The following is a 25688-nucleotide window of genomic DNA, read 5'->3' as shown; positions in this document are numbered from 1 at the left end:
TAAGGATGGCCGGAAGCAGTGCCAGCAGGGCATCAGATGAGGACTTAGAGTGTGGAGCTGCTGCCTCAGGCTAGCCGAGGGCTGTGCTTAAAGGGACCCGACCCCCACCCCGGACAGACAGTTCTCAGGGGTGCCCCGCTTGCAAAGCAGTCCTGTCTTGGAGTGCCCTGAGTGCCCACACTTCACTTGCCGCAGGCTGCCATCTGGGGAGAGGGGGCAATTGGGGTTCTGCAGGAAAGCTTCCACCCCCAGAAGCCCGCAGAACCAGCCCAGTCCTCCCCATCGGAGGCTCGTACCCCATTCCTCCCTCACCTCCTTCCACTTACCCTTCCCTAGCCCCCCTTCCTGATGTACAAAATAAAGAAAACGTGTGGTCAAAAATAGAATCTCTCTTTATTGAACAAAACTGGGGGAGACTGGGAAAAGGAGGTGGGAGAGGGGAAGAGAGAGGGTGGGAGAGGGGAGGGCAACTAAAATGATCAGAGGTTTGGAACAGGTCCCATATGAAGAGAGGCTAAAGAGACTGGGACTTTTCAGTTTAGAAAAGAGGAGACTGAGGGGGGATAGGATAGAGGTCTATAAAAGCATGAGTGGGGTGGAGAGGGTGCATAAAGATAAGTTCTTCATTAGTTCCCATATTAGAAGGACTAGAGGACACCAAAGGAAAGGAATGGGTAGCAGGCTTCAGACTAGTAACAGAAAGTTGTTCTTCACAAAGCAAAGAGTCAACCTGTGGAACTCCTTGCTGCAGGAGGCTGTGAAGGCTAGAACTAGAACAGAGTTTAAAGAGAAGTGAGATAAAGTCATGGAGGTTGGGTCCATGGAGTGGTATTAGCCGGGGGTAGGAGTGGTGTCCCTACCCAAAGTTTGTGGAAGGCTGGGGAGGGATGTCACGAGACAAATGGCTTGGTCGCTGTCTTCGGTCCATCCCCTCCAGGGTCCCTCGGGTTGGCCGCTGTCGGCAGACAGGCTACTGGGCTAGATGGACCTATGGTCTGACCCAGTACGGCCATTGTAAGCTCAGGGTCGGGTGTCTCAGTGGACCACCTTGATTTTCATGCACACCTGCTCCTGGGTGGCCAGGCTGGCAGTTCTCCTGCCCTAGACAGCCACTTTCCTGTGCCTAGTGCGGAGGTCGTGGACGAGGTCCACGATGTCTGCACTAGACCAGGCGGGTGCCCGCCTCTTGCGGTCCCGAGCAAGCTCCCAGGAGCCACCAGCCTGGTCCTGGGAAGAGGGGGAGGGCTCGAGCCGTTCCAGGTGCAGGGTCTGCTAGCTGGGTGCTGGCAGGCTTGCACCTGGCACGGGCACTGTAGCCAGCCCGTGTCCTTTAAAGGGGTCTGGGGCCGGGAGGGGGGCAATAGAGTTTCCCTGGTGTTGGCCAGAGTGGCCACCAGGGAAAGCTGGGGAGGGCTAGCCTCCCACTAGTTCGAATTAAGGGGCTATACACCCCTTAATTCAAACTAGTAAGTTCGAACTAGGCTTAGTCCTCATACAATGAGGTTTACCTAGTTCGAACTAAACGCTCCGCTAGTTCGAATTAAGTTTGAACTAGCGGAGTGCTAGTGTAGCGCCTATCAAAGTTAATTCGAACTAACGTCCGTTAGTTCGAATTAACTTTGTAGTGTAGACCTACCCTGAGGGAGCATCTACACAGCATCCTAAATTTGAAATAAGATGCACAATTTTCACTACACAAATTGTTTATTTATATTTTGATTGAATTTTGAAATATTGTATTTCAAAATTTGGCACATCTACACAGCACCAAATTTTGAAATAATGCACTATTTCAAGACATCCCTTAACCCTCACGGAATAAAGGTTACAGGGATGCCAAAGTAGGTCTCAAAATAGTGGCATATTTAAAAGAAGTGGGGTAACTATTTTGGGATGCTTCTGGTAGACGTACCCTTAGACTATATTTTTCCTGTTCAGAACAAATACAGAAGTAGATTATTATACAGGTTGCACCTCCCTAAACCAGGACTCTCTCATCCAGAAATAACTGTGGCAGGAGGGCCAGCAGTTGAAGGTCCCGGGCAAGGTAATGTTTGTGGTAATAGAGCTGGACATCAGCAGCCCAGCGGCAGTCGTGGGGCTGTGGTAGCGGGATAGGTGAAGCTCAGCAATCCAGCTGGGGCCAGGACAGTCTGTGCATGCTGACCTGGCAGTGGAGTTGTGTTGTGGCAACCTGATGGGGGCTGTGTGCTGGCCTGGCACTGGAGACAGAGCCGTGGCAGCTTGGCCATGACATCCCCGCAGGGAAGCGCGTTTGGGGCTGTGGCTGTGGACCCGGGGCCACTGCAACCCAGCTGGGACCATGGCAGGTTGCAACCTTATCGGAGCCGCATACTGGCTGGCAGCGGGGCCAGGACTGTCTGCTGCTGTGCTGGCTGTAGCAACAGTTATGGCAGCAGGATCAGTACAGCTGTGTAGCCCAGCCAGAATGGCCAAAGGAGCTGGAGACAAGGAGGGGTGAGTGCAAGGGACTTTCCCTGGTCCGGCAAATTCCCTCATCTGGGACCGCTCAGGTGCCAAGGGTGCTTGAGCAGGGAGGTCCAACCTGTATTTATGCTGCCCTAGGTAAAGATCAGACTCTTGGGGTACGTCTAAACTACATGCCTCTGTCAGCTTCCTGCTTCCTCCTTGCTCTATGGAAGGAGTAAGTCAATTCTACACCTCTGACCTTTTCTTTGCCCTCCATAACAGTTCACCTGCTAAGGAGCCACCAATAGTTTGCTCAGATCTGTCCATTCCCTGTCCACATTGCCTTTTGTATAAGTAGCAGCCCTATGAGAGCTTATTTCCCACTTGTGCACAGACCAGTTAGTTAGGTAGCCTGGTCATGTATATAAACAGGTGCCTTGTCCCTCATAATCCCCATGAATTGGTATTTTACAATTAAGCTCCCAGTTAGCAAATCATACTAATGATAAGCTTGATCCTCAATGGTGTAGTGCTCCCACAACTCTCATAGAAGTAAAATGGCCTTGCAAATTCTCTTACCTCAGATTTATGCAATATATCAGGTGGGCAAGAGAGCCTCTGTGGGTTGGATGAGGCCTGCCAAGCCATTTGATCCAGCCTGTGTCTGCCTTGCTAATCACCCATGCCAATGAGACCGGGAACAGGGGAGTGCACGAAGTCTCCTTCCCACTGATCGGCATGCAGCACCAGAGGGAAACACTAGCTGTTCAGAACAGCTGGTGGTTCACTCTAGCTGCCACGTACCCTTTGCATGGAGAAGGCAGGGGACAAAGATTTCACATGCTCTCCCACTCCCATGCCCTGTTTGGCCTGGGGGTGGGGGAGTAAGCAAAGTCTCCTCCTGCTGCCAGGGGCATGTGGCACCTAGAGGGAACTGCCAGCTGTTCAAAACAGCTGGTGGTTCTCCCTAGGCACCGAGTAGGTGGGGGCAAAGACATCACATGTTCCCCCATCTCCAGGCCAATCAGGGTCTGTGGGCGGGAAACATGGGGAGTGTCCTGGTGCTGCCCTTTCTGGGAAAGACCAGGAAATTTGTGAAGTGGCCCCCCTTCAAAAATTATTGTTCACTTTTGCCCTATATTACTAATGTGTGACTATGAAAGATCTGCAATTATTGAACCGTATTTTCAATATTTATACTAACAGCAACTAATTTCTTTTTTTGCTATAGAAGACGGTTTAGGTCACTTTCAGATTGATGCCCAGAATGGTGAATTAAGAACAACTGAAGCTCTTTCATACAATTGGAGACCTAACTACAGAGTATTGGTCACTGCAAATGATCAAGGAATGCCTGCTCTTCAAGGACATGCAGTTGTTAATATTCAGGTACCAGTTTGTTTAGCCCTGATTAGAAAATGGATACTGTATTTTCTGTGTCTTTAAAAGATATCTTTTAGGATCCAAAAGGAAGATGATGTTGAAAGTAAATTGTATATATTTTGACAAAAAGAACATATCTTCTCATCAGACTTCTCCCTAGTCTAGCTATTGTTCTACTGAATCTAATTTTGATACCCCTGCAATATTACGGGTTCATGCCCTGTTAGGAAAGAGTGTGGACATAGAAGAACAGAGGAAAACTATCCTATGAAAAAGTTAAAAAAGGAGCAGCGAGTAGGCAAAGCGAAAAGCAAACACAGCAAGACTGAAAATAGAGACATTCTGATGACAAAATACATAAAAGGATGCAATTTCCTTTATATATGATGTCCCATTCTCTGCTTGCTCTCACCCCGCCATGCTGCCCTATATAGAGCTGTCAAAGAAATCAGCTCTGCCATGCATGGGAAATTTTAAATCTACCTTCATTTCTGCTATGTAGCCACCTATCATCAGAATCACAGTGGATCTGTTTTGTTGTGGGCCTTCTGTAAATCCCTATGCTATAGGTCGCCAAGAATATTATTCATACATCATCAGTAGAAAGTCAATTTTTGGTACTTTTAAAGAATACAATACACATTTCTCAGTCATGAGACTGATGCAGCTCAATTATTGAAGAATTTCTCTCATTCTTAGATCATTTCAGTGATCTGAGCTGAAGGAATTTCTGAATCATTTTAACCAATCTGCAATTGAATCAACTTCCCATCTATATTTGACAGACTAAGGGTACGTCTAGACTACATGCCTCTGGCGACAGAGGCATGTAGATTAGGCTACCTGGCATAGTAAAATGAAGTGGCGATTTAAATAATCGCCGCTTCATTTAAATTTACATGGCTGCTGCGCTGAGCCGACAAACAGCTAATCAGCTGTTTGTCGGCTCAGCGCGATAGTCTGGACGCGCTGGTGTCGACATCAAAGGTATTTGTCGACCACCCAGGTATATGCCTCCTGGGATGAGGTATACCTGGGTGGTCAACAAATACCTTTGATGTCGCCACCCGCGCGTCCAGACTATCGCGCTGAGCCGACAAACAGCTGATCAGCTGTTTGTCGGCTCAGCACGGCAGCCATATAAATTTAAATGAAGCAGCGATTATTTAAATCGCCGCTTCATTTTACTATGCCAGGTAGCCTAATCTACATGCCTCTGTCAGCAGAGGCATGTAGTCTAGACGTACCCATAAATGATGGATAGTGATTTTATGGCAACACCACATCTCTGACACAGGAGGGAAGGCAGCTCAGGAGTGAAGCTGCGTGAGAAACAGTTTTGTCACCCTATTCGAATTTGAGATTTTGAAAAATGTTCCCAGCTCAGTTTGCAGAGCTCCACTGTAGAAGACAGCAGTGTGTATGGACCCTCTGTGGAGCTCATGAAATTAAGGGGAGGGAAAATAACCTCTTATTCCCTTCTCTGCTCCAACCTTGATGCAATGGTGGCTCAGAAGAATAAATATGAGTAGTGACTTAGAGGATTTTTTAATGTTGATTTTTAACTTAAATTGCAGGGGAGGAAGGTATTAAAGCTTTTCCCTATGTTATACATATACAATTATAAAGTCTGCTCTGTCCTCGATGCCTTTTAATGCTAATGGGAATTATACATGAGCAAACTACAAATGACTAGACACCCTTAATTAGTAAAGAAGAAGTAAATTGCAAAAATCCCAATAGAAGCAATGGAAAATTAGTGTCTTTGTGCTTTTGTTTCAGGTAATCCCATTTCCCAAAGGGAGATCTGTCTTTTCTCAAGATATCAGGCACTTTGTCATACCTGAGAATTTCAAGCCTGCACAGATATTGAGCTCAGTGAAGTTGCCTGGTCATCAACTGCAAACCACCAGAAAACTGCATTTTAGTATCTCTGAAGAAGAGGATGATGATCATTTTGAAATAGATAGTTCAACAGGAGATCTGTTTCTTTCCAAGGAACTTGACTATGAAACAACTTCTCACTTCCTTCTGAGAGTTGTTATGAATGATTATAATAAGAATCCTTCACATAACTATACTGTTTTTCTCTGTATTGATGTTGAAGATCAAAATGACCACTCTCCTTATTTCCAGGATAACTTTATAGTGATTGGCATTGAGGAGGATGTACCTGTTGGCACTCCTGTCTATACATTCAATGCAAAAGATGGGGATGGCAGCTTTCTGAACAGCAAAATACAGTATTCCATAGCAACAAGTGACTCTGGAGAAAATCCATTTCTCATCCATCCTTCATATGGCACCTTGATCACAACGATTCCATTAGACAGAGAGGTCACTAATTCTGTTGTCCTGACAGTATCTGCATCAGATCAGGCAATAAACTTAACAGAACGCAGACTTGGTTCACTAACAGCAAAAATTGTTATTCTGGATATTAATGACAACATTCCCAGTTTTGTGTCTTCCTCTCTTTCCCATATCATGGAGAATGCACAGGTAGGCTCGCTAGTACATCACATAATTGCAGAGGATCCAGATGAAGGAAGGAATGGACAAGTTACATATCACATTCTTTCTGGCAATGAAAACGAAGCATTTCTGCTAGATAAAACCACAGGTACTGTGTATTCTATATAGATTCTAAGGCTACGGTTGTCACCATAATATCTGTCTGTCTTCCAAGACTGTGTTAACTAGTGACTAACATCTGTCACAGTTTTGGTTTTTCAGCCTCTCCCTAAGGAGAGACGTGTGTGCTTTGTAGTGTTTTGTGTCAGATGTGTTATTGAGAGAGAGAAAAGGTAAAAGAAATGCACTTTATACTTAGAGAGGAAGATAGTGAGGTTTGAAACATCCTGTAATTTCTCGGGTCTTTCATTCCCCATTCTCAGGCTGTGCAGAAAGCTACACAAGATCTGTGATTTGTCAATTTCAAACATGAATCCATTTTTTTTCTCTTTTCAGAAAGGGTAGGCAGTTGTATATCTTTTTTAGGAAATAATTGCTACCACTTATTTGTGGTTTATACACGCATTGTTAGTCCTCTCTGTGATTGCAGGCCCGTGTATGTAAACTATTATCTGTGGGATTCCCATAGTTTTGGGACAGATTTCTGAAACAACACAAATTTTCTCTCACTGCTACTGCTCTTTTACTATCATAGACACACGGATGTATTTTAAAATGATGGAAAGAAAAGCATCTTCTTAGATATAAATTAAACCTCACATTTTCTAAAGAGTGACTAGGGAGAGAAAGAAGCTATACATACTGCAAAATATCTGGCATTGGCATATGGACTTAGTGGAGTTTATGTTCTGTATCTTTTAACGAACACCTATAAGGCCCTGTGGACAAAGAAAAGTAAAATAAAAGTTCCCTTTGGGCAGAAGTGGGCAGTAATTTTTACTGGAGGGCACTTCCAAGCATTTAGTAAGTGGTTGAGGGCCACACTCTTCTATTAATGGAAGAGGTTTGGGATCTGGAATGGAGGCTGTGTGCAGTAGGGAGATCATGGTAAGGGATTTGGATGCAGGAGGATGTGGGATCTGAGAGGGAGCGTGTGTGAAGGAGGGGGTTATGACCTGGGGTGGGAGATTGGGGTCCGGGAGAGGCTCGGGGTCTGGGAGTAGAGGGTGCAGGAGAGGATTCTGATCTGGAGGAGGGGAATAGGAGGGGTGCAGGGTGTGCGGAAGGAGTTGTAACCTGGGCAGGGGAACAGGAGTGTGGATGCAGAGATTTGGGTTGTGACCTAGGACAGCAAGGGTTGTGATCTGGGGCAGGAGATTGGGCTGCAGGCTCTGGAAGAGGGTGTGGGCGCAGGAGGGTGTACAGAGGGTCTAGGTTGTGAACTGGGGCAGCCTGTTGAGAGGGGGAAGAGGTTAGAGTGGTAGGTGCAGGCTATGACTGGGAGGTGCTTAACATGGGGGCAAGTCTCCACGCATTGTCTGCGCTGCGAGCATTGCCCAACCAGCTCTTATTGGCAGATTTCCAGCCAAAAGGAGCAGCAAGATTATGCTGGAGACGAGGGCCGTGCACTAAGGGTGCATAGCATGCAGCTGGCCACTTTGAGTGGTGTGCAGGGGGCACGGCAGGAGAAAGCTTGCCCAAAGCTCCTGCTGGGCTGCAGAACAGTGGCATGCCAAACCTGACCTGTGGGCAGTGTGTTCCCCTTCCCGTCTTTGGGCCTAATCCTAAATGGTGTGTAAGACATTTCTTATGAGATCACTGGGAGCTTTGTTTGGATGAGCAATATGGAATTGGCCCCTTTGTAGCAAACTGCTGAAAAGTCTCACTCATCAGAAAGCAATAGGATAGGTTTCTTCCTTGGTAATGAGAATGCAATAACGAAAACAACACATACTCACTAGACCTTTGCTCTGTGATCTTCTCAGAGTTTGGAATTGCTAGGCAGAAGTTTAAACAGTGGTAGGCTGATTTAAGGCTGACTTAAAATTATAGAAAGGGAAAATAAGGACAGATTCAGGAGAAGAAATGCCCCAGGAAAGCCCAGGTTTTGTGAATCATGTAGATCTAGTTGTTTCATCAGTTGTATAATTATTTTTTCCCCTAAGGGCAAGGATACTAGTAGGTGAATACTTCAGTACGTGAAAGGTGTATCTGTGTCACAAGGCTAATGGTTCCTATAAAAAGACTTTCAAAGCATTAGAGGAGTTCAGGTTGGTAAGAGTTCTGATTACAAATTCAACGTAAATAAGTATTCTAAAGTTAATTTCCTAAAACTCAGCTTTCAAATCCTTAATTTTTAATTAAAACAAGGAAAAATGAATGCAAAATATGAATGAACACATAGAAACAAAACATACATGTCTGAAAAACCAACAGTAAGACTGTGTATTAATAACATTTACACTTCATTGCCCTTGGAGGGTATTGGAATACAGTGGCCACTTCAGAACTATTTAAGAGAGCCATATTTTGTTCATGAATTTTAAAATCTGACAAAGGACCAATAAACCAAAAGAGAGGCAAAAAAGATCTTTTTACAGCATACTTGTATGTTTTAAAATGGCACATTTTATTAAGCTGTTTAGATCCTTCCTGTATACATGCTATTCACATCAAATGATTTAGTGACAAAATAAGTTTATTCCTGAGTTAGCACTACAGAAAGAACACGCGTAAGAGATTGGATTTTGTTCCTTCTTATACAACAACACAATTATTTACTAAGAGCTTAGCTACACAAATTTTAGTTCATGGCAAGCTGGGGTGTGAATTTACCCTGGCTGCCATGTTCAGTGTGGACCTTGCTCGTGTGCATCAATCATTCTCTAAAACACTTTGGTCTAGTTTGTTTTTTAAACAGGATGAGATCAAAACCCATCAATGCATGTTAATGCACATCAAGAAAATGCACATAGGCAGAGAGCATGGCGGGCAAAGTGAGGGAGAGTCCTGCACCAACTGGCTATGAACTAATTGTATAGACAAATGCTTAGTTGCAGTCAGTTACACCAGTGCAACTCCATTGGAAGCCCCAAAGAGTATAGCTACACCGGGATAAAAGACTATGACTGGTCAGGGTCAGCTGACTTGGGCCTGGGTTGGACCTTGGGTGGAGGTTCCCAGAGCTTGAGCGCAAGCCTGCGTGTCTACATCATGAGTTTTCATCCCTCAATCCTAAGCTCTAAGACCTTGAGTGAGCTCATCTGGGCCAGCAATGGGAGTTTTATCCCTGTGTAGACATGTCCATAGTGACTAAAAGTTTCATCAGTGAAAAGTGCCAAAGTTTTTAGCACAGTATTAAGAAAGCAGTGGGGTCACATTTATGTCACTGATGACATAATTTGTCTTGTAGGAACCTTTATTGTGTAGTGGTTGATAAAAATACAGTTTGACTCATATGGAGCCCAAGACTGAGTTTGCAGGGCTATTGAAAAGGTGTTATGATTTCACAGTGCTTTACAGTTAATAGAAAAAAATCTTGTAAACTGAACGTATTTAATATGGAAATCAGTGCCCTATTTAGAGTTATACATTTTCAAAGCTCATTGCACATTAAAAAGTCATCTAAATACTTGCACTATTTGAACTTCTCTTGGACTGCACAGGTTAAATAAATAGTGACTATGTCTATAAAGTGCTACCAGACTATTTATTGTGGTAATGTAACTAAATGTACTGAGCGGAGTGTTGTCATGAAATAATGTCTTTTTGACCTTTTCCTTACAACAGGATTGCTAACCACTGCCTTACCATTGGACCACGAGAGTCAAGAGTACTACAGTTTGACTATCGTGGCTCTTGATGATGGCACACCAGCACTCTCTGCAACCCAGATTCTGACCGTAAACATTTTAGATATAAATGACGAGAGGCCTGTATTTCAAAAGCAATTTTATGAAGCTGAAGTCTCTGAAAACCAAGATCCAGGAGAATTTGTCATTAAGGTGGAAGCTATAGACCAAGATTCAGGTAATTTCAGTCATTTTAACTATTATTTCATACTGAACATAATGTTAATTACCAGATCTTGGCTCCTAATGTCTATATAGCTAAAGCAAATAGCCACCAGCACCTTCCCCTTCTGTGATAAGACCTGTGGTTCCAGAATCAGGCTGATCAGCCATCAATGGATCCACAGATAGGAAGGTGTCAGGAGCCCAGTCTTTGAAACCCAATGTGGAGGTGGAGGTTTGGTCTGAGTGTCCAGATTCTAGGCCAAGCTTAAACATAGCAACTGCAGTTTTTACCTGCTTGTGCACAAGTCATTTGAGTCGGGCTCTGAGACTCAGTGCCATGGGTTGTTTATTACAGTGTAGACTGTGATTGAAGTTGGGCTCTCCAATAAGGTTTCTTTCTTCTACATGGAAAATGTAAACAAGCCACAGAAAGTGAGAAAAATAGAAATAGTCTTTCTTGTTCGGCTCAGAGTTTGCTGAAACCAGAATCCAGTTTTGAATATTCAGGCCAAATACTAAAACTGTATGTAAGTTTTCTCATTTTCAGATTCCAAAGTAGAAATAATCAGTGCAAAAAAAAAAAAAAAAGTACAGAAGATTGCCACAGCTGAGAAAAGAGATGTTACTGGAAGAAAATTAAAAAAAAGAAAAAAGGAAGTACTCAGTAATAACACTTTAAATGATTAAAATTGAACAGCTATTTAAAATATAATTTCTCCTGTCATCCTTTATACAGTTTAGTCTTTGCATTTCACTTAGGCTTTCTGATACACAGGACACCTGCACATGTGCCAAGATACAGTCAGAGTCTAGGGGTTCTGTCCAAGAGTCCATCTGTACAGATCATATTGGAGAATTCGGTTCTTGGGTTTGTGCCCTAGCGTAATGTTGCAGTGTTTGGGTTGCAGACACGAAAGAGGAATGTTTAAATTTGTTAAAAACTGATATTTAAAAAACTTCATTTTTTTTTCAGGGAGTATGGTTTTTTTAAACAAAAGGGAGAAAAACTAAATGTTGCGTCAAGCTATGTAGCAGTGTCCCTTTAAATCATACTTCCCAAATTTCAGATTTTCCCAAGAAGGAGTCTTTTGCTCCAGCACCCTATATTAAAAATTTTACATTAAGCGAGCAGAGAGTCCATTTTCAGAGTGAAATCCTGGTTCCATTGAAGTCAATGACTGACTGAATCCCTACTGACTTCTGTAGGCCCGTATTTATCCTTTATGCTTAAAGAAAGACTATTATGGCAAAGGACTTGATTCTCCTGCCTTTGAATTGAAAGACAAAACATCAGTCAATAACAGAAAGAGCAGAATCAGGCCTTAATTTTGGAAAACTATTACTTTAAAGAAGTAGATCTAGAATTGTTTGGGAACCTGATGTGGAAGACAGTGATTTTTTTTCTAAAACTTGAAACTTTTTAAGGTAAAGTTAAAGTAACTTTAAGTAAATATTTGCAACTTCTGTTCCTTCTAAACAATATACTTCTTGAGTTAAAAGTTAATTTACTAGATAAAGATCCTTTCATTGTAATGGAATGAGCAAATATGCATTAATCTCTTTTGACCAGAAAGGGGCACTGTCACCCAAGACTTTTGTTGTAATAGCACAGAAAAGAATTTTGACTTATACGCCAACTACAAATTTGTAACATGATGAAAAATTGAGGACATGAAGACTTTGTATATTTTTTAAGTTAATAACGTTAATGTTTTTTTCAGAGGCTTATAAAATGGATGAGGTAGAGAGGTTCTTCATATGCTCACTTCCTCTGTACAACATGCTTTCTTCCTCCTCCACATGTGTTTTGCAGTGTTGTATAATGCTGTGCTATGTAAAAAAAATTGTTAGAGCTGGTTAACAAAACCATCCTCTGCACTCAGCAAGATTTACAATTCTACTACTGTGCTCACAATCATTATGAAAGGCAGGTCTGAGGAAGACAGACTACATAGGATGGACTTTTCATCCCATGTGTGCCACATATGTTCACTGTTGGACAACAGCTGTACGAAGAAGACCACTGAAGGGAAGAAGGAGGCAGGTAATCCAGTGGCTGCATGAATGGTGTGAATTTACATGGCCAAAAGCCAGAAGAACAGCTGAGCAATATTTGTCCACCCTTTTACCCCTAAAGTATGTTATTTATTTGTTGTTAATCACCAAGAGTGTGTTCAACACTGTACTCAATATAGAAGTGAAAACAGTACCTGATGTGAAAAAAGAGGGATGCCAAGATACACAAATAATTTGCTTGAATGCTAGCCCCACCCAATCCCATGATCATTTTTTATTTTTTTTCTTGTGGGAAGTGAGAATTGTGGGAGCATATAGAATAAGGAGGAGGTAGTAGCAGAGAGTTGGGAAAAAGAGATGGAAACAGCATTCCAAACTTAAGGGGTGGCATGGAACAGTAGCCAGCAACAGGCTGTCTGCATAGATGCATTGGATTGGAGCAGTATGTTGTGGCTGAAGGTTCCTTCCTCCAGCTCTGTTATTTTTGAACATAGTTTCTGGAAACCACAGTCCTTCCATTGGGGCTTTTTCTCACGGTATCAGAATTTGGGCCAATTTTATGTATATATTGCAGTACTATTCAAACCCCAAAGCAAAAGGTGGGAAAAGCTACAATGTAGTTAAATAAACATATAACATATTGAAATAAGTGTTATTTGCTTTTTATATATATTTGGGACTAATGCCACAACTATTTGTCATGTATGGGCTATCACCTTGGTTTTTTCAGTTACAACAGGTGGATAGAGATGTTTCATGTCCACAAAGTTACTTGTTTGCCCTACATATGAGTCTTATTTTTCTCCCTTCACTGATATTTTTCATGTCATGTGTTCCTTAACTGGCCACATGGAGGTGTCCTGTTTACTGTCAAATGTACCTTGCAGCCTTCTCTTCCTCCCACTTTGTAGAGTGTCTCCTTGCAGAAAAGCGAAAGCATGCAGCTGTAAAATAGTTTGTGTTTGACTCAGGCTTTGAGTCAGACCACCACTTTGAAGGATCGGTTATGAAAGACTGCATTAGTAGCTGAGGCCACTTTTACTCTTTTCAACATCCATTGCACATCCTGCTCCACCAACTTCCATAGAAAGAGACATTTAGTCCTTAGGCAAGCAACCATTGCATTTTTATTGGCACCCCATACTTTCCTTGCAGGAAAACCTCTTTGTTTGAGGTCTTGTATTGTATGAGGGCCTGTGCTCCCATAGACTCTCCACCTCCCCCGGAGGAACTCTAACTCTTATCTCCTTCTTCTTGGCCATTGTACCGAGTAAACAGTTTTGAGCAGTTTCTCCTGAACATGCTTCCTGTACGTTCCTTAAACTGAATCCCTAAAACTGTCTGGAGATACATGCATCCTGCAGGTCCAGTAAGAGCATATGATGCAAAAAATCAACAAATCTAAATTCTCAGACATGAGAGCAAAAAGATCTTCAGAATGTTCCAACTAGGTAAGATGCTTGGGTAGAGGAACCCCCTTTATGGCAAAAATCTTGGGCTTTGAACCACCACTTAGTATGTCTAATAAGTTCTGCCTTTAAGCGCCTGGTCACTGTTGTCTGTAGTTCCACAGATAAGTATCATGAAAATGAAATCAGAGTATTAATCGTAGTACCAGAAACCTAGATAAGATGTTTTTCAGCTTTTGATGTGCAAGAAGAATTGTTTCAAGTACAGGAAATCAATACTAAATCTGGTAAAAAGTGCCATGTCCTGAGAGGCATCCAGTTCAGAAGTCCCTGTTTCCAGAGTAATCTTGCCATGTCCTCACACTGCTTTCCATCACATCTATACATATGTGATTGCCTGATCATTGAACTCTGCCAAGTGCACTCATAAGAGCTGGCATTGCAGAAGAAGTTTCATATTTTAAGCTCTTTTTGTAGTCACGGTGTTGGAATTAGTGATGTAGCCCCACTTGATCATTACGCTGCTAGACTGGCCATCTACAGTGTGGAGTTTATTAAAACAAAACCTTACGGTCCAGAGTTGATCTTCAACAAATAGTGTTTGACTGGTGGAGGGCCAAAGAACACAGGCAACAGGGACATTATCTACTCTTGTTTGCCATTACTGAACCCTTGCCTCTCTGGGTGACAATGTTAAGGGGTTAATGATGGTAAGAAAACTTTGTCTTTAGTCAGCTTAGTATTGGTACCGTATCATAGGGCAGGTATTTTGGATCTGTGCATTGGTTTGTGTGCTCTACTGTACTACTAACTTCCCAACGTATGCCAGAAGCAATACCTATGAGGATACTGGACAGAGTCTAGCTTTTTCGCATTAGGGGTTTGAATGCATGCCGCGCAGGCATATTCAGAAGAGTAATAGCTTCTGAAAACATTGTTTTTCAATGTTTGTCTTTCAGTTTCTCACTGTGGGCTGTAAAGGATAGTGTGTGGTCGAAAGTAACAACAAGGTATACAGGATTTATAGAAAAAATAAGTGTGTAGCAATTATAAGATGCAGTAAATAGTTCTGATTCATACATTTCATATTAGTTGTAAAATGCAGGAGTATTTTTCAGGTTAGGAACTCTGTAGGAGAGCAGCTACAGAGACTTCTTACCTCCTGCAAAGCTTCTGAGCTCTGCCACAGAGAGGGTACTCTTTTGCCAAGAATTAAAGTGAGAGAGAGAGCATGCAGGGGGCAATGGTTGTGTCCATCCTGAGTTTTTACTGGCTGGTGAAGTACAGACTCTTCAGATGGGAACTTCTGAAGGATGGAAAAGTATTTTCTCATTATGGGTTTGTTGGGCTCCAAGCATTTTTGCCAGTAGTTGGAGCAAAGTTCCACACTCACTTCCAGAAAAATAATTCCACTTGGGCAGTGAAAATTTCTGTCAAAAAAGGGAATATTTCAGAAAGTTATGAGCAACTGAAAAAGAGGTGTTGGAATGGAAATATTTAAGCTTCCTTAGCAAGAACAGTCAACAGTGCACCTACACAGTGTACATATGTCTCTTGTTTTGCTAGGTGTATGACATTATAATGTACTAAATGTATAATCACTGCTTCCCTCTCCTGGATAAAATGTCTGACATGCTTAAGTGTTTATCATCCGCTAATGGGCTTGTGGTCCAGTGGCTGGAGACCTGAAAGGAGAATATTATAAGCACTCCCACACTGGCAATTAATCAAGAATGTCCTCTAGCTCAAAGGATAGAAGCTTGTGGTTTTGATTTTAAAGGTTGGAAATTTTATTTCCAATAGTGCATTTATGTGGTTAGCTGACTGTTACGGTAGCTATGTGTCTGTGTAGCATTGGCTACAAATAGTGACCATTGTGAATAATTTGTCCATGAAGGTATTAAATCAGGGCCATTTACTTCCAAAAGGACACAGGCTTTTCCCATAAGTTCATGACATTTCTATCCCCAATTTGGTAGTTATCTTCTTTTGCCGATTATGGATTTTATAGTTCCATGTGTATTTAATAATTGCTATATGCAGTTGATTTGGATCTGTCTCAAAGGGGTTGCTGTGTTAGTCTGTAATTTTACAAACAACTTTTAAAAACAAGTAGTCCTTTGGCACCTTAGAGCCTATCAAAATATGTATAGTATCATGAGCTTTCATGGGCAAAACCCACTTCTTCAGATGAGGTGATCTTGACTTCAGATGATCTGATCAGTTAGTGTAGCCATTTTTCAAAGAGCTAGAACTTCAGAGATGTTTTCATATTTAGGAAAGATAGACTTTGCATGAGGAAGAGCTGCAGTGGGTTATTTCAGAGCTGTCTTCTCCAGTGCATGTTTTTCTCTTACCTAGAAAGATGTAAGTGTATATATAATGTATCCTCTTTCTCCTACACAACTTTACTTATATTTTAATGAACATATCATCCCTTTAAATTAATAAGATGCAAGTCTATTTACAGAAGTTAGTCCCTTAATCAAAAGGTACTAAGTTTATTAAGGTGAATGATGGTTTCACCAAAGCTAATTAAAAGAAAAATGACCTTTGCTGGCTTTTATAGGGCCACTTTTTCTCTTCTTACAGGTTTCATATGGATACAACTCCAACTCTAGTGGAATTTATCCTGATTTCCACTAGTGTATGTGAGAACAAAATCAAGCCCAGGGTGTTTGCGCCTAAGTAGAAGAGTTTCAGCATTTGTATAGAACTCCATCCTTTTCCAAGTGCACTAACTGTAGCTGAACTACTAAATGTTTGGTTGTTAGTTTAAAAAAACACAGAAAAATGGTTGAATGGAACTCGTGAAAAGCTTTAAATATGACTTCTTATTGCCCTTTGTGTATAATATAAGATTAATCTCATTAAAGTTAAGTGTGAATGATCTTACTCTATACTCAATAATAGAAATGACATTATACTTTTCTCATGAGAGCATTGAAATCACAAGAAAAAATGAGAGAAATTATTTTGAATTCATAATGGATAAGAATGAATCAGATTTCTCAGTTTACACAGCAGGCAGTGTAAACTTTCTCTAACTCTTGGCTTTAGTATTACTACATTACCTATGCTAGTTATGTCACACCAAAAACACGGACTTTGTGTTTCAATTGAGTCTATGAAATGCCTAGCTCATTTTGTGTATGTTTTCTTCAAAAACAATGCAGTTCTGTTAATTTCATCTATAACACCTTCCCCAGACAAAAGATCAGAGGGAAAAAAAGTATTACAAAGCAGTATCCAGAGAGTGGGTTTTACAACTGGAACTTTTTGTATTTTGCTGGATTTTCCTTTTTGTTTTTAAGGAATAAATTCCATGCTTCAGTATGAAATCTTACCAGGAAATGGCTATGAGATTTTCCAGATAAACTCAGATACTGGAGAGGTGATGACAACTGCCTCACTTGACAGGGAGACCCAAGAGATTCTTAGTATAAAAGGTAACAGTATGAGATGTTTGAAGTACTACAAAAAGGGATGTGGAAAGTGTGGGTTCACTTCTCAGTATGATCGTTTCTCAATTTTATTTGACTTACTCAGATATGTGTAGCATGATCAGAAAGCAGCTATATTAGCACATGTGCTCTAATTTTCCTATATAGCTTATGGACTCTAATATTTTGCTATTTCTGATGAAGAATTGTCACTTCACTGACATCAGTAATATAACTTTGCTTTCTATGTGTTACATATCAGTGCTGGTTCGAGATGGGGGAACACCTTCTTTATCCAGCACAGCGACCATTATCTGCAGAGTACTGGACGAAAATGACTATACTCCTAAGTTTCTCCTTCCTGTTCCTGAGATTCAAATTCCAGAGAATCAAGAGCCAGCAGTAGTGCATACTACACTAGCTATAGACCTAGATGCTGGCGATAATGGAACTTTACGATATCATATAATTGGTAAGTATGGTCTTTATTCTGTATATTACTAATATAAAATGTAAGAAAATAGTTTCAACAGGCATTTCAGGTTTAAATTAATTCTGATCTCATTCAGCTAGTGAAATAAGGAGTCTTAAGACTCCTTTTAAATTGAAAACACCTTCCATGTCTTCCATTGGCATAACTTCCAACCCAACCTCTCAGACTAACCATCAGATTGGGGAGAATACAGAGGAGAGCAACAAAATGAATCCAGGGCTGGAGTGGTGAATTTAGGAAGAAAGATTAAAAGGCCAAAATAGAACTTGCTGACAGAGAGAGCATGGTAAGTGTGTGGAGGATATAATCACCAAGGAGAAGGAGACATTTTTTCCATGGTATTATAAATGGAATGAAATTATGTTGAGAGAGCTCTTTTGGATGAGGGTATTGATGTAAGGGAAGAGGTGAAAGCTCAGATGCTTGGGACATATAAAACCAGACTGCACAAAGCATTACAAAAATATACAGCAGGGATAAAATCCTGCAGTGGCAGGGGATAGACTAAATCAGTGGTTTTCAGGAAAATAATTTTCAGGGCAATAATTTTTGAAGGGAGGGCCACTTCACAAATTTCTGAAGTGAACCCAGGGCTGCCCCAGAAGAAGCGGGGTCTCAGGTGGAAGGAGCAGAGCCAGGACACTTCCTGTGCTACCCTGCCCACAGACCCTGATTGGCCTGGGTGTGGGCAAAGATTTCACATATTTCCCCCCCCCCCTCAACCTTTTGGCACGTAGAGAGACCCACCAGCTGTTTTGAACATCTGGAGGTTCCCACTAGGTGTTACGCTCCCCCCGGTCCCAGGCCAATCGTGGTCTGGGGTTATGGGAGTGTGTGAAGTCTTTGCCGCCGACCTCCACCCTGCAAGGGGAGTGCGGTGCCTAAAGTGAACTGCCAACTGTTCTGAACAGCTGGTGGTTCCCTCTGGTACTGCGTGCCCCTGGCAGGGGAGGAGACTTCATGCACTCAGCGTCCCCAGGTTTCATTGGTCTTGGGGTGGGGGAATGGCAAGGTGCAGAGTGCCAGATCAATCATCTTGCCAGGCCTGATCTGGCCCATGGAGGCTCTCTTGCCCACCCATTCTAGATTTTTCTTAGAGTGTGTTCCACTTACATACCAGTGTGTCCAGTGCACTGCAACCAGAGAATTTTGCTTAGCAGTATTTGGAGAAGGGCAGTGCTCATGCCTCATGGTCTTCGCCTCTCCATGTCTCTCCAACCCCATCAATTTCTTCTTATAGACAGTGGCTGGAGTTAGGTCTCTTTGTGGTCTTAATCTCACAGCTTTTCACTGTTTTAGTGTCTTGTTCTAGTTGTATATAGTTAGTAGTGTACCAAGTGTTCATTTTAGTGTTAGCTGTATTTATTTAAATACCCCTGTGATGTCATCACCAGGGTTTGAACATCATTCCTCGTGGGGTGGAATGATCTCAATAATAATGTTTGTTGTGTTTAGTAATAGAAATGTAGCCATGTTAGTCTGGTGTAGCTGAAGCAAAATACAGGACTATGTAGCACTTTAAAAACTAACAAGATGGTTTATTAGATGATGAGCTTTCGTGGACCAGACCCACTTCTTTAAAGTGCTACATAGTCCTGTATGTTGTGTTTAGGTGAGGCCCAAGTCAAGGAGTGGTGTTCAATCTGTAGATTGGTCAAGAAACAGAATAGGTGGCTAGGCACTGTTGGCTAAAACAGCACCCGCACAAACAATTCATTTGGCATAGTTGGACATCAAGGGTCTCATCAGATCAGAGGTCCCCCTTGAGTTCTGAGAGTGCTATTGTTTCATGCTCTGGAGAGTCAATTTCAGGTTTTGATGGCAGAGCCTCTTTACACACAGTTCTCCAAAGACAAAGTGATGTTATGGACACTTCCAAAATTTGAGTCTAAAGTGGTCTCTTAGTTCCATTTAAACCAGGTGATATATTTTACTGTAGTTTTTTCCTAAGCTGCATTTATCTCCAAAAGAACAGTGTCTTCAGACATTGGACATCAGACAATTTCAGGCCGTTTATTTGGACAGGATTGCATCTTATTTGTTTGTATCATATCCAGACTGTACAAAGGGACAAGCAGTCTCCTTGCATACAATTTAAGTGAATAACTTCCTGCGTCAAAACTGTCTATGAAACAGTTTTGGCTATGCACGTTATGGGTGTGAGATCATTCTATAACAAGAGCAAGCTATTTTAGTAGCTTTCTTCAGTGGTATCTCAATATTGTTGTTTTGCAGGGTTGCCACGTGGTCATTGATATATACGTTTATGAACCATTATGCCACTATCATGGAATCCAGATCAGATGCAGAATTTTGGAAGGCAGTCCTGCAGTCCTTATTTAAGTACACTCTGAATCCCCATCTCCTATAGGTTTGGATCCTGTGTGTGTCATCCAAGGGTGTGTCTAGACTACATGCCTCTGGCGACAGAGGCATGTAAATTAGACATACCGACATAGTCAATGAAGCGGGGATTTGAATATCCCCCGCTTCATTAGAATAAAAATGGCTGCTGCATTGTGCCGTCTCACCTGTTTGTTGGCACAAAGCGGCAGTCAAGATGGGGATCAGTCAGCAAGAAAAGCCTTTGCCGACCGATCCTTTGTGCCTCGTGCAAAGGTTTTCAGGATCGGTCGGCAAAGGCTTTCCTTGCCGACCGATCCCCGTCTTGACTGCCACTTTGTGCCAACAAACAGCTGAGCAATGCACAACGCAGCGGTCATTTTTATTCTAATGAAGTGGGGGATATTTAAATCCCCACTTCATTGACTATGTCAGTATATCTAATTTACATTAATTTATATCTGGTGAGAGAGGCATGTAGTCTAGACACACCCCAAGTGGAATACATGCTTCTACTCAAAGAAAGGACATGGCAACTGTCATTCTGTGAGATGTAATTCTAATGTGTATTCCACAACCCATCTTCCATCCCCTGTGCATCAGAGTCTGATGTCTAGGCATTAGGTGCAAAGAAAATGAGTGAGGTCAGGGCAACAACTCCTAATATAGCCAGGGGAGAGCTTATGGCCACTAAGTTTGAGCACCATACTTTTATGGGTACTGCTAGGCAAAATTCTCTGATTCCAGTGCTCCAGGTGCACATATTCCTCAGTGGGATGCATGTCTGCATCACATCTCAAAGACACACAGAGACTGTAGTAACTGTTTCATTTTAAAAAGTCTCAGAGGGGTATCTGTGTTAGTCTGTATCTTTAAAAATGAGTAGTCCTGTAGCACCTTAGAGACTCACAAAAATATTTAGGATCATGAGCTTTCATGGGTAAAATCCACTTTATCAGATGAGTTGGAATCATCTCATGAAGTTTTACCCTCAGAAGTTCATGATCTTGTATATTTTGTTAGTCTCTAAGATGCAACAGGACTACTTGTTTCATTTTAGATTAAGTAATGCCTTTTCAGTCTTGTTATTATTCTCTTTTCACACACATCACATATTGAATAAGTGCCCCTGCCTAAATCCTCTTTCACTTTCCAAATAGTGGTGGATAGATACCCAGTTCACCTTCCATCTTTCACCCATGAATGTTAAAAACTTCATCTGGTTTTCTAAGTTAGTTGCCAACACATACCTATGTACACCATGCCACGACACTCCAACACATCCCTTCTCCAACTCTTAAAAATCCTCATCTAAAAAATGACAAGAGATTGTTCACTTTGATTTCTGACCCTCAGCAGTATTACAAAGCTAACTCGATAGCAGCATGGTTAACTGTTTACTCCCTCTCTGTAGAAAGGGCTAAATATTCATCTTTTATTTTTATACTTTTCATTTGAAAATTATCTTCATCTGTTACAATATACTTATTCCAGTCACTTTAAAAAAATTGTAACTTTCTAAAATCCATTACTTCGGATATTTAATAGTAGTTTTTTAAATGAAAAAAGAAAAAGAAAAGACTTCATTACAGTTCACTTCTAAGAGACAGGTTTGTAGATGAGAGCAAGGGGCAAATAACGACATTTGTTGTCAGCAATGCTTTATGGGTTTCTGGAATTCGTAGCCAAGGTTGGAAAGAGTTCACTTTGTGCAGCAGCATAGTTGCACTAGATTTTATAAGGTGTGTTGATTTGGGAAAAAAGACATGCATCTGGCAAAATAGCTGTTCTGTAAAGGGATATGACATTCTGGATTTACTGTCACTGCCACCCACTGATTTAAATGAAGTGCAGGTTTTAATTTTTATAAAAGGAGGAAAATATGCCAAAGGCACATGAGTGCACCAGCTGTACTAGCAATAGGATCATATTATTACAATTAACACAATGGTACTAGCAATGGGTTTTTCCAAACTTAAATTGTTTTTGATAGTTTTATTTTTATTATATTTTAAAGGTGGAAATATTGGAGAATACTTCATTCTAAATGATACATCAGGAGAACTCTTGGCCACTCGTAACTTAGACAGGGAGGATGTCCCGAACTTTGTCCTCATAATTGAATGTCATGACTTGGGCAGCCCACCAAGAAGCTCCAAAACACAGCTCCAGATTACAGTCCTGGATGAAAACGACAACAGCCCTATATTTGCAAAGAAGAACTATCAGACCTCTGTGAGAGAAGACCTTAAAGAAGGATCAGTAGTTCTTGAGCTCTTTGCTTCAGATGAAGATGGTGGCCTGAATGGTGAGGTCATGTATTCACTGATTGATGACACCTTTGGAGCATTTACTGTTAACAGTACAACTGGTGTTGTTGTTACTACAAAAGCACTAGACCGGGAGACCAAATCTCAATATGCATTTAGAGCTGTGGCAAGTGACTGTAGCATCCAAGGTCCCAGAAGCTCTACAGTTAACGTTCTGGTGCACATTGATGATGCCAATGACAATAGTCCAGTTTTTCTACAGAACCCTTTCAGAATTTATGTGCCTTCTGAAATTTCTGTGAATCAAACAATAGCTACTATGAGAGCTGAGGATGTGGATCAGGGGCCAAATGGTGCAGTGGCTTTTAGTTTTGCAGTGCCTGAAACTATGTTTCATATTGACATCAATACAGGAGAGATTTCTCTTCAAGAGCCATTTCCTTCTGAAGGTTTCAGTACCCATCTGCTGGTATTGGCTTCAGATCAAGGTGTGCCAGCGAGGACAGCCACAGCTCTATTGGCCATTTCTACAAGGGAACTAGAAGACATGATGTCATTCAGCCATAGTTTGTATGCAGTAGCAGTGCCTGAAAACAGTGAAGCAGGTGGGTATCAAACTCTGACTTGTCAGAGTCCTAAGACATTGGGCATTATTGAGGATGAAGCATGTAGAGAGCCTTTTTCACAATATGGAGCATTAGGGTAAAATTGTAATTGGCATATAGGCAAACAATATGTTAAGAGGAAAAAAATCTTCCTGGCCAGTGCACCATGGCCCAACTGGGAGCATGATGTACTGTCTCAGAGGTATAGGTGGGCTTCTGTCCCCCTGCACACATACATCTGAGTGCCAATCATGGAAGGCAGGCTGCTCCTTTTTCCAAGAGAAGAAAGAGATGTTGCACTGAGTGTTCATCCCTCACCCTGGACAGCCCTTGAGCATCTATGCTCTGCATCTGTAGAATGCCTGTAATGCTCTAATGATGAATGAACAATTTTTATCCTGTGCTGTTTTCCTTGCCAACATACATCTCCTTGGAATAAAGGCAAAATTTATCGGTCTGAGTGTGTGTGCTTGTGCAGGTGTGTGTGTGTGTGTGTGTGTGTAACCAAATGAGACTGATTACGTAATATATCTCTAATAGTTCACTTAAATAGATGTAGTGAAAGCTCCGGTAGATGGGAACTCTACAAATATCTGTTGCAATGTATGTTTTTTGGCTTTAGTGAAATCCCTGGTGCACTGTAATTGCATTCAGAGATTTTCCAACATTCTCCTCACATTTCCAAACTCCCTAAAAGAATGTGTTGAAGTAGGTGGGGAATGCACAGAGGCTGCAAAACATTCTTACTTAATAAAACATTGTGAAATCAGTAGGTTTGCACAAAGGGCAAGCAGTAGATAGAAGCCCACATTGTTAAATGCCCCCCTATAGATAGAGACTGAATTCCTTCAGTTACTGATAAGTTTTTGTGATCCTGCATATGCCTAAATACAGATGCACTAATGGGGCAGGGTAGGCAACGTAACCTAAAATTATGGAAATACTCCAAGGAACAGTAGTAAGAGAACACCATAGTCAGATGATCTCCCACTAAATATATTGCAAACATAAATAAGAGTAAAATTAAATTGTTTTGATTAAAGGAAGTTTAAGGAAACTTCAAGGGAAACTGGAAGATTTCAGCCAAAAAGCTTTGCTGTGTGTAGTAAGAAAACTATAGGGTACAGAAGTGCAAATACATGTATGCATTGTTTTATGTGATGGTTTTACCAAGTAGAAGTTCTGTTTCTTTTCTAATTATTGTAATATTTTATATGATTTAAATAATTTAATTTTACTTGTTACAAAAAGTTATGACTATAATTAAACCCTTTAAGATTTGATTTGCTAGCTACAGTCCTGATTCTGGAACCGTTACTCCATATGAATAGCACTTACTCTCTCACCTAGTCCTATGAAAGTGTATACATTATAAAATTCAATATTAATGTACTCAGAATTGGCAGACACTTTTCCTATAATTTTTAGTTCCCTTTGGAATCATGCAGTCAAAACTTCATTGTAGTCAGAAAAGAATCAAAGTAATATACATAATGAAGGCCAATGGCTGATGTCCTTGCTTTGTTTTTACTCCGTATTTATGCAGACAAACTCCTCCTTAGTAAGAACCCCAGGACTTCTTCAACTAAAATATTTGTATCATTCCTCCAGTATGGTCTTACATAGTGTACAGATACTTTTAGAAGTTAACCAATATAATCAAGTCAGTGCACTCCTTCAAGTGTAAGAAACCTTTTCATTATTCACCATGTCTTCTTACAGTTGTATTGTAGTTTGTGTAGAACTGTCTGGGTGTCAGATTCACCAATAGAACATAGTCACAGCTGCTGTTTCTGCAGGATTCGCTTTTATTTATTTTTAAATACATATAAGGTATCTCGAAATTTATGTTCCTTCTTTTATTCTCTATATTCAGTGAGTCTTTTATTCATTATCACCCAAGAAATCTATCCTCAGACAGAAAGGCAAGAGAGATGCAAATTTAGAGGAAAAATGGGCATCTCTGCTTCCAATGTACAGATTACAAAAGAGAGGAAAAAAGAAAGAAAATAGTATGGGGACACAATCTGGCTTTATGAATAAACACAAGTCTCCTAACTTTAGGGTTGCCAGGTGTACGATTTTGAACACAACCGTACAGTATTTGAGCTTTCTGTTTTGTAAACAAATTGAGAAAATATAAATGTCTGGTATTTTCTAAATAAGATGTAATATAGATTGTGATGTAATGTCAAGTGTGTCCAGTATTTTTGTTGAAGCCATATGGCAACCCTAACTAACTTGGACAGTACCGGTGGATCAGTTCTGAGTTGTGCATGTGTGTCTCAAGCCAGAATATGTCTGTTTTGCCTCTTGTTCTTTAGAAAAGTCACACATACTATACAAACTGTTACATTCTAATGAATTTCAGGTACTTGGCTGTTTAATACAGATAGAGGTATTTTAACATCATAGGAGGATGCTTCTGATTTAACAGACAAAGCAGGAAGTTCTAAGTTAAGGCTCTTGCTGCAATCTTGCCTTGCCCTACTATGCTTGACTGTTTCAGACAGAAGTTGGAAATTGGGTCCTTTATCTGAGGCAGTATCTTTGCACAATGGACAGAGTCAAGTAAGTTGGATAAAGGTACTGCTTTTTGCTGTACATCTAGTTTTGCCTTATTAGGGATTTCAAGATTTGGCTTCATCAATTTAAGATACCAAAAGGTTCTATCTAATATGAAAATGAACTGTATGAAAACTGCAGCATTTTGTTGTTTAAATGCAAGCCATATTGCTACGCCAGTGTGAGCAAAACTCATCAGAAACCACAGAGATGCCATTTCTTTCCCCTCTCTCAAAAAAGGCATAAACGGTTTTAAACATTAAAAAAGGCTTCTGAGCTGAAAATTTGTAGACCCAGAAC

General features: G+C 41.1%; 1 protein-coding gene across 1 annotated transcript in view; it reads left to right on the top strand.

Moving 5' to 3' along the window:
• The window catches only part of DCHS2 (dachsous cadherin-related 2), a 190054-nt gene that overhangs the window by 123775 nt on the left and 40591 nt on the right, over positions 1-25688 (top strand). Inside the window, exons 8-13 of the mRNA XM_025185469.2 lie at positions 3662-3819; positions 5596-6436; positions 10018-10257; positions 16984-17118; positions 17375-17584; positions 21966-22823. Coding sequence (XP_025041254.2) covers positions 3662-3819; positions 5596-6436; positions 10018-10257; positions 16984-17118; positions 17375-17584; positions 21966-22823 — 2442 coding nt within the window. The remainder of the gene's footprint in view (positions 1-3661; positions 3820-5595; positions 6437-10017; positions 10258-16983; positions 17119-17374; positions 17585-21965; positions 22824-25688) is intronic.

The sequence above is a fragment of the Pelodiscus sinensis genome, chromosome 5 (assembly GCF_049634645.1).
Source record: "Pelodiscus sinensis isolate JC-2024 chromosome 5, ASM4963464v1, whole genome shotgun sequence".
NCBI lineage: Eukaryota > Metazoa > Chordata > Testudines > Trionychidae > Pelodiscus > Pelodiscus sinensis.
Note: the sequence above shows the minus strand (reverse complement) of the source record. Positions and strands in the feature narration are given on the sequence as shown.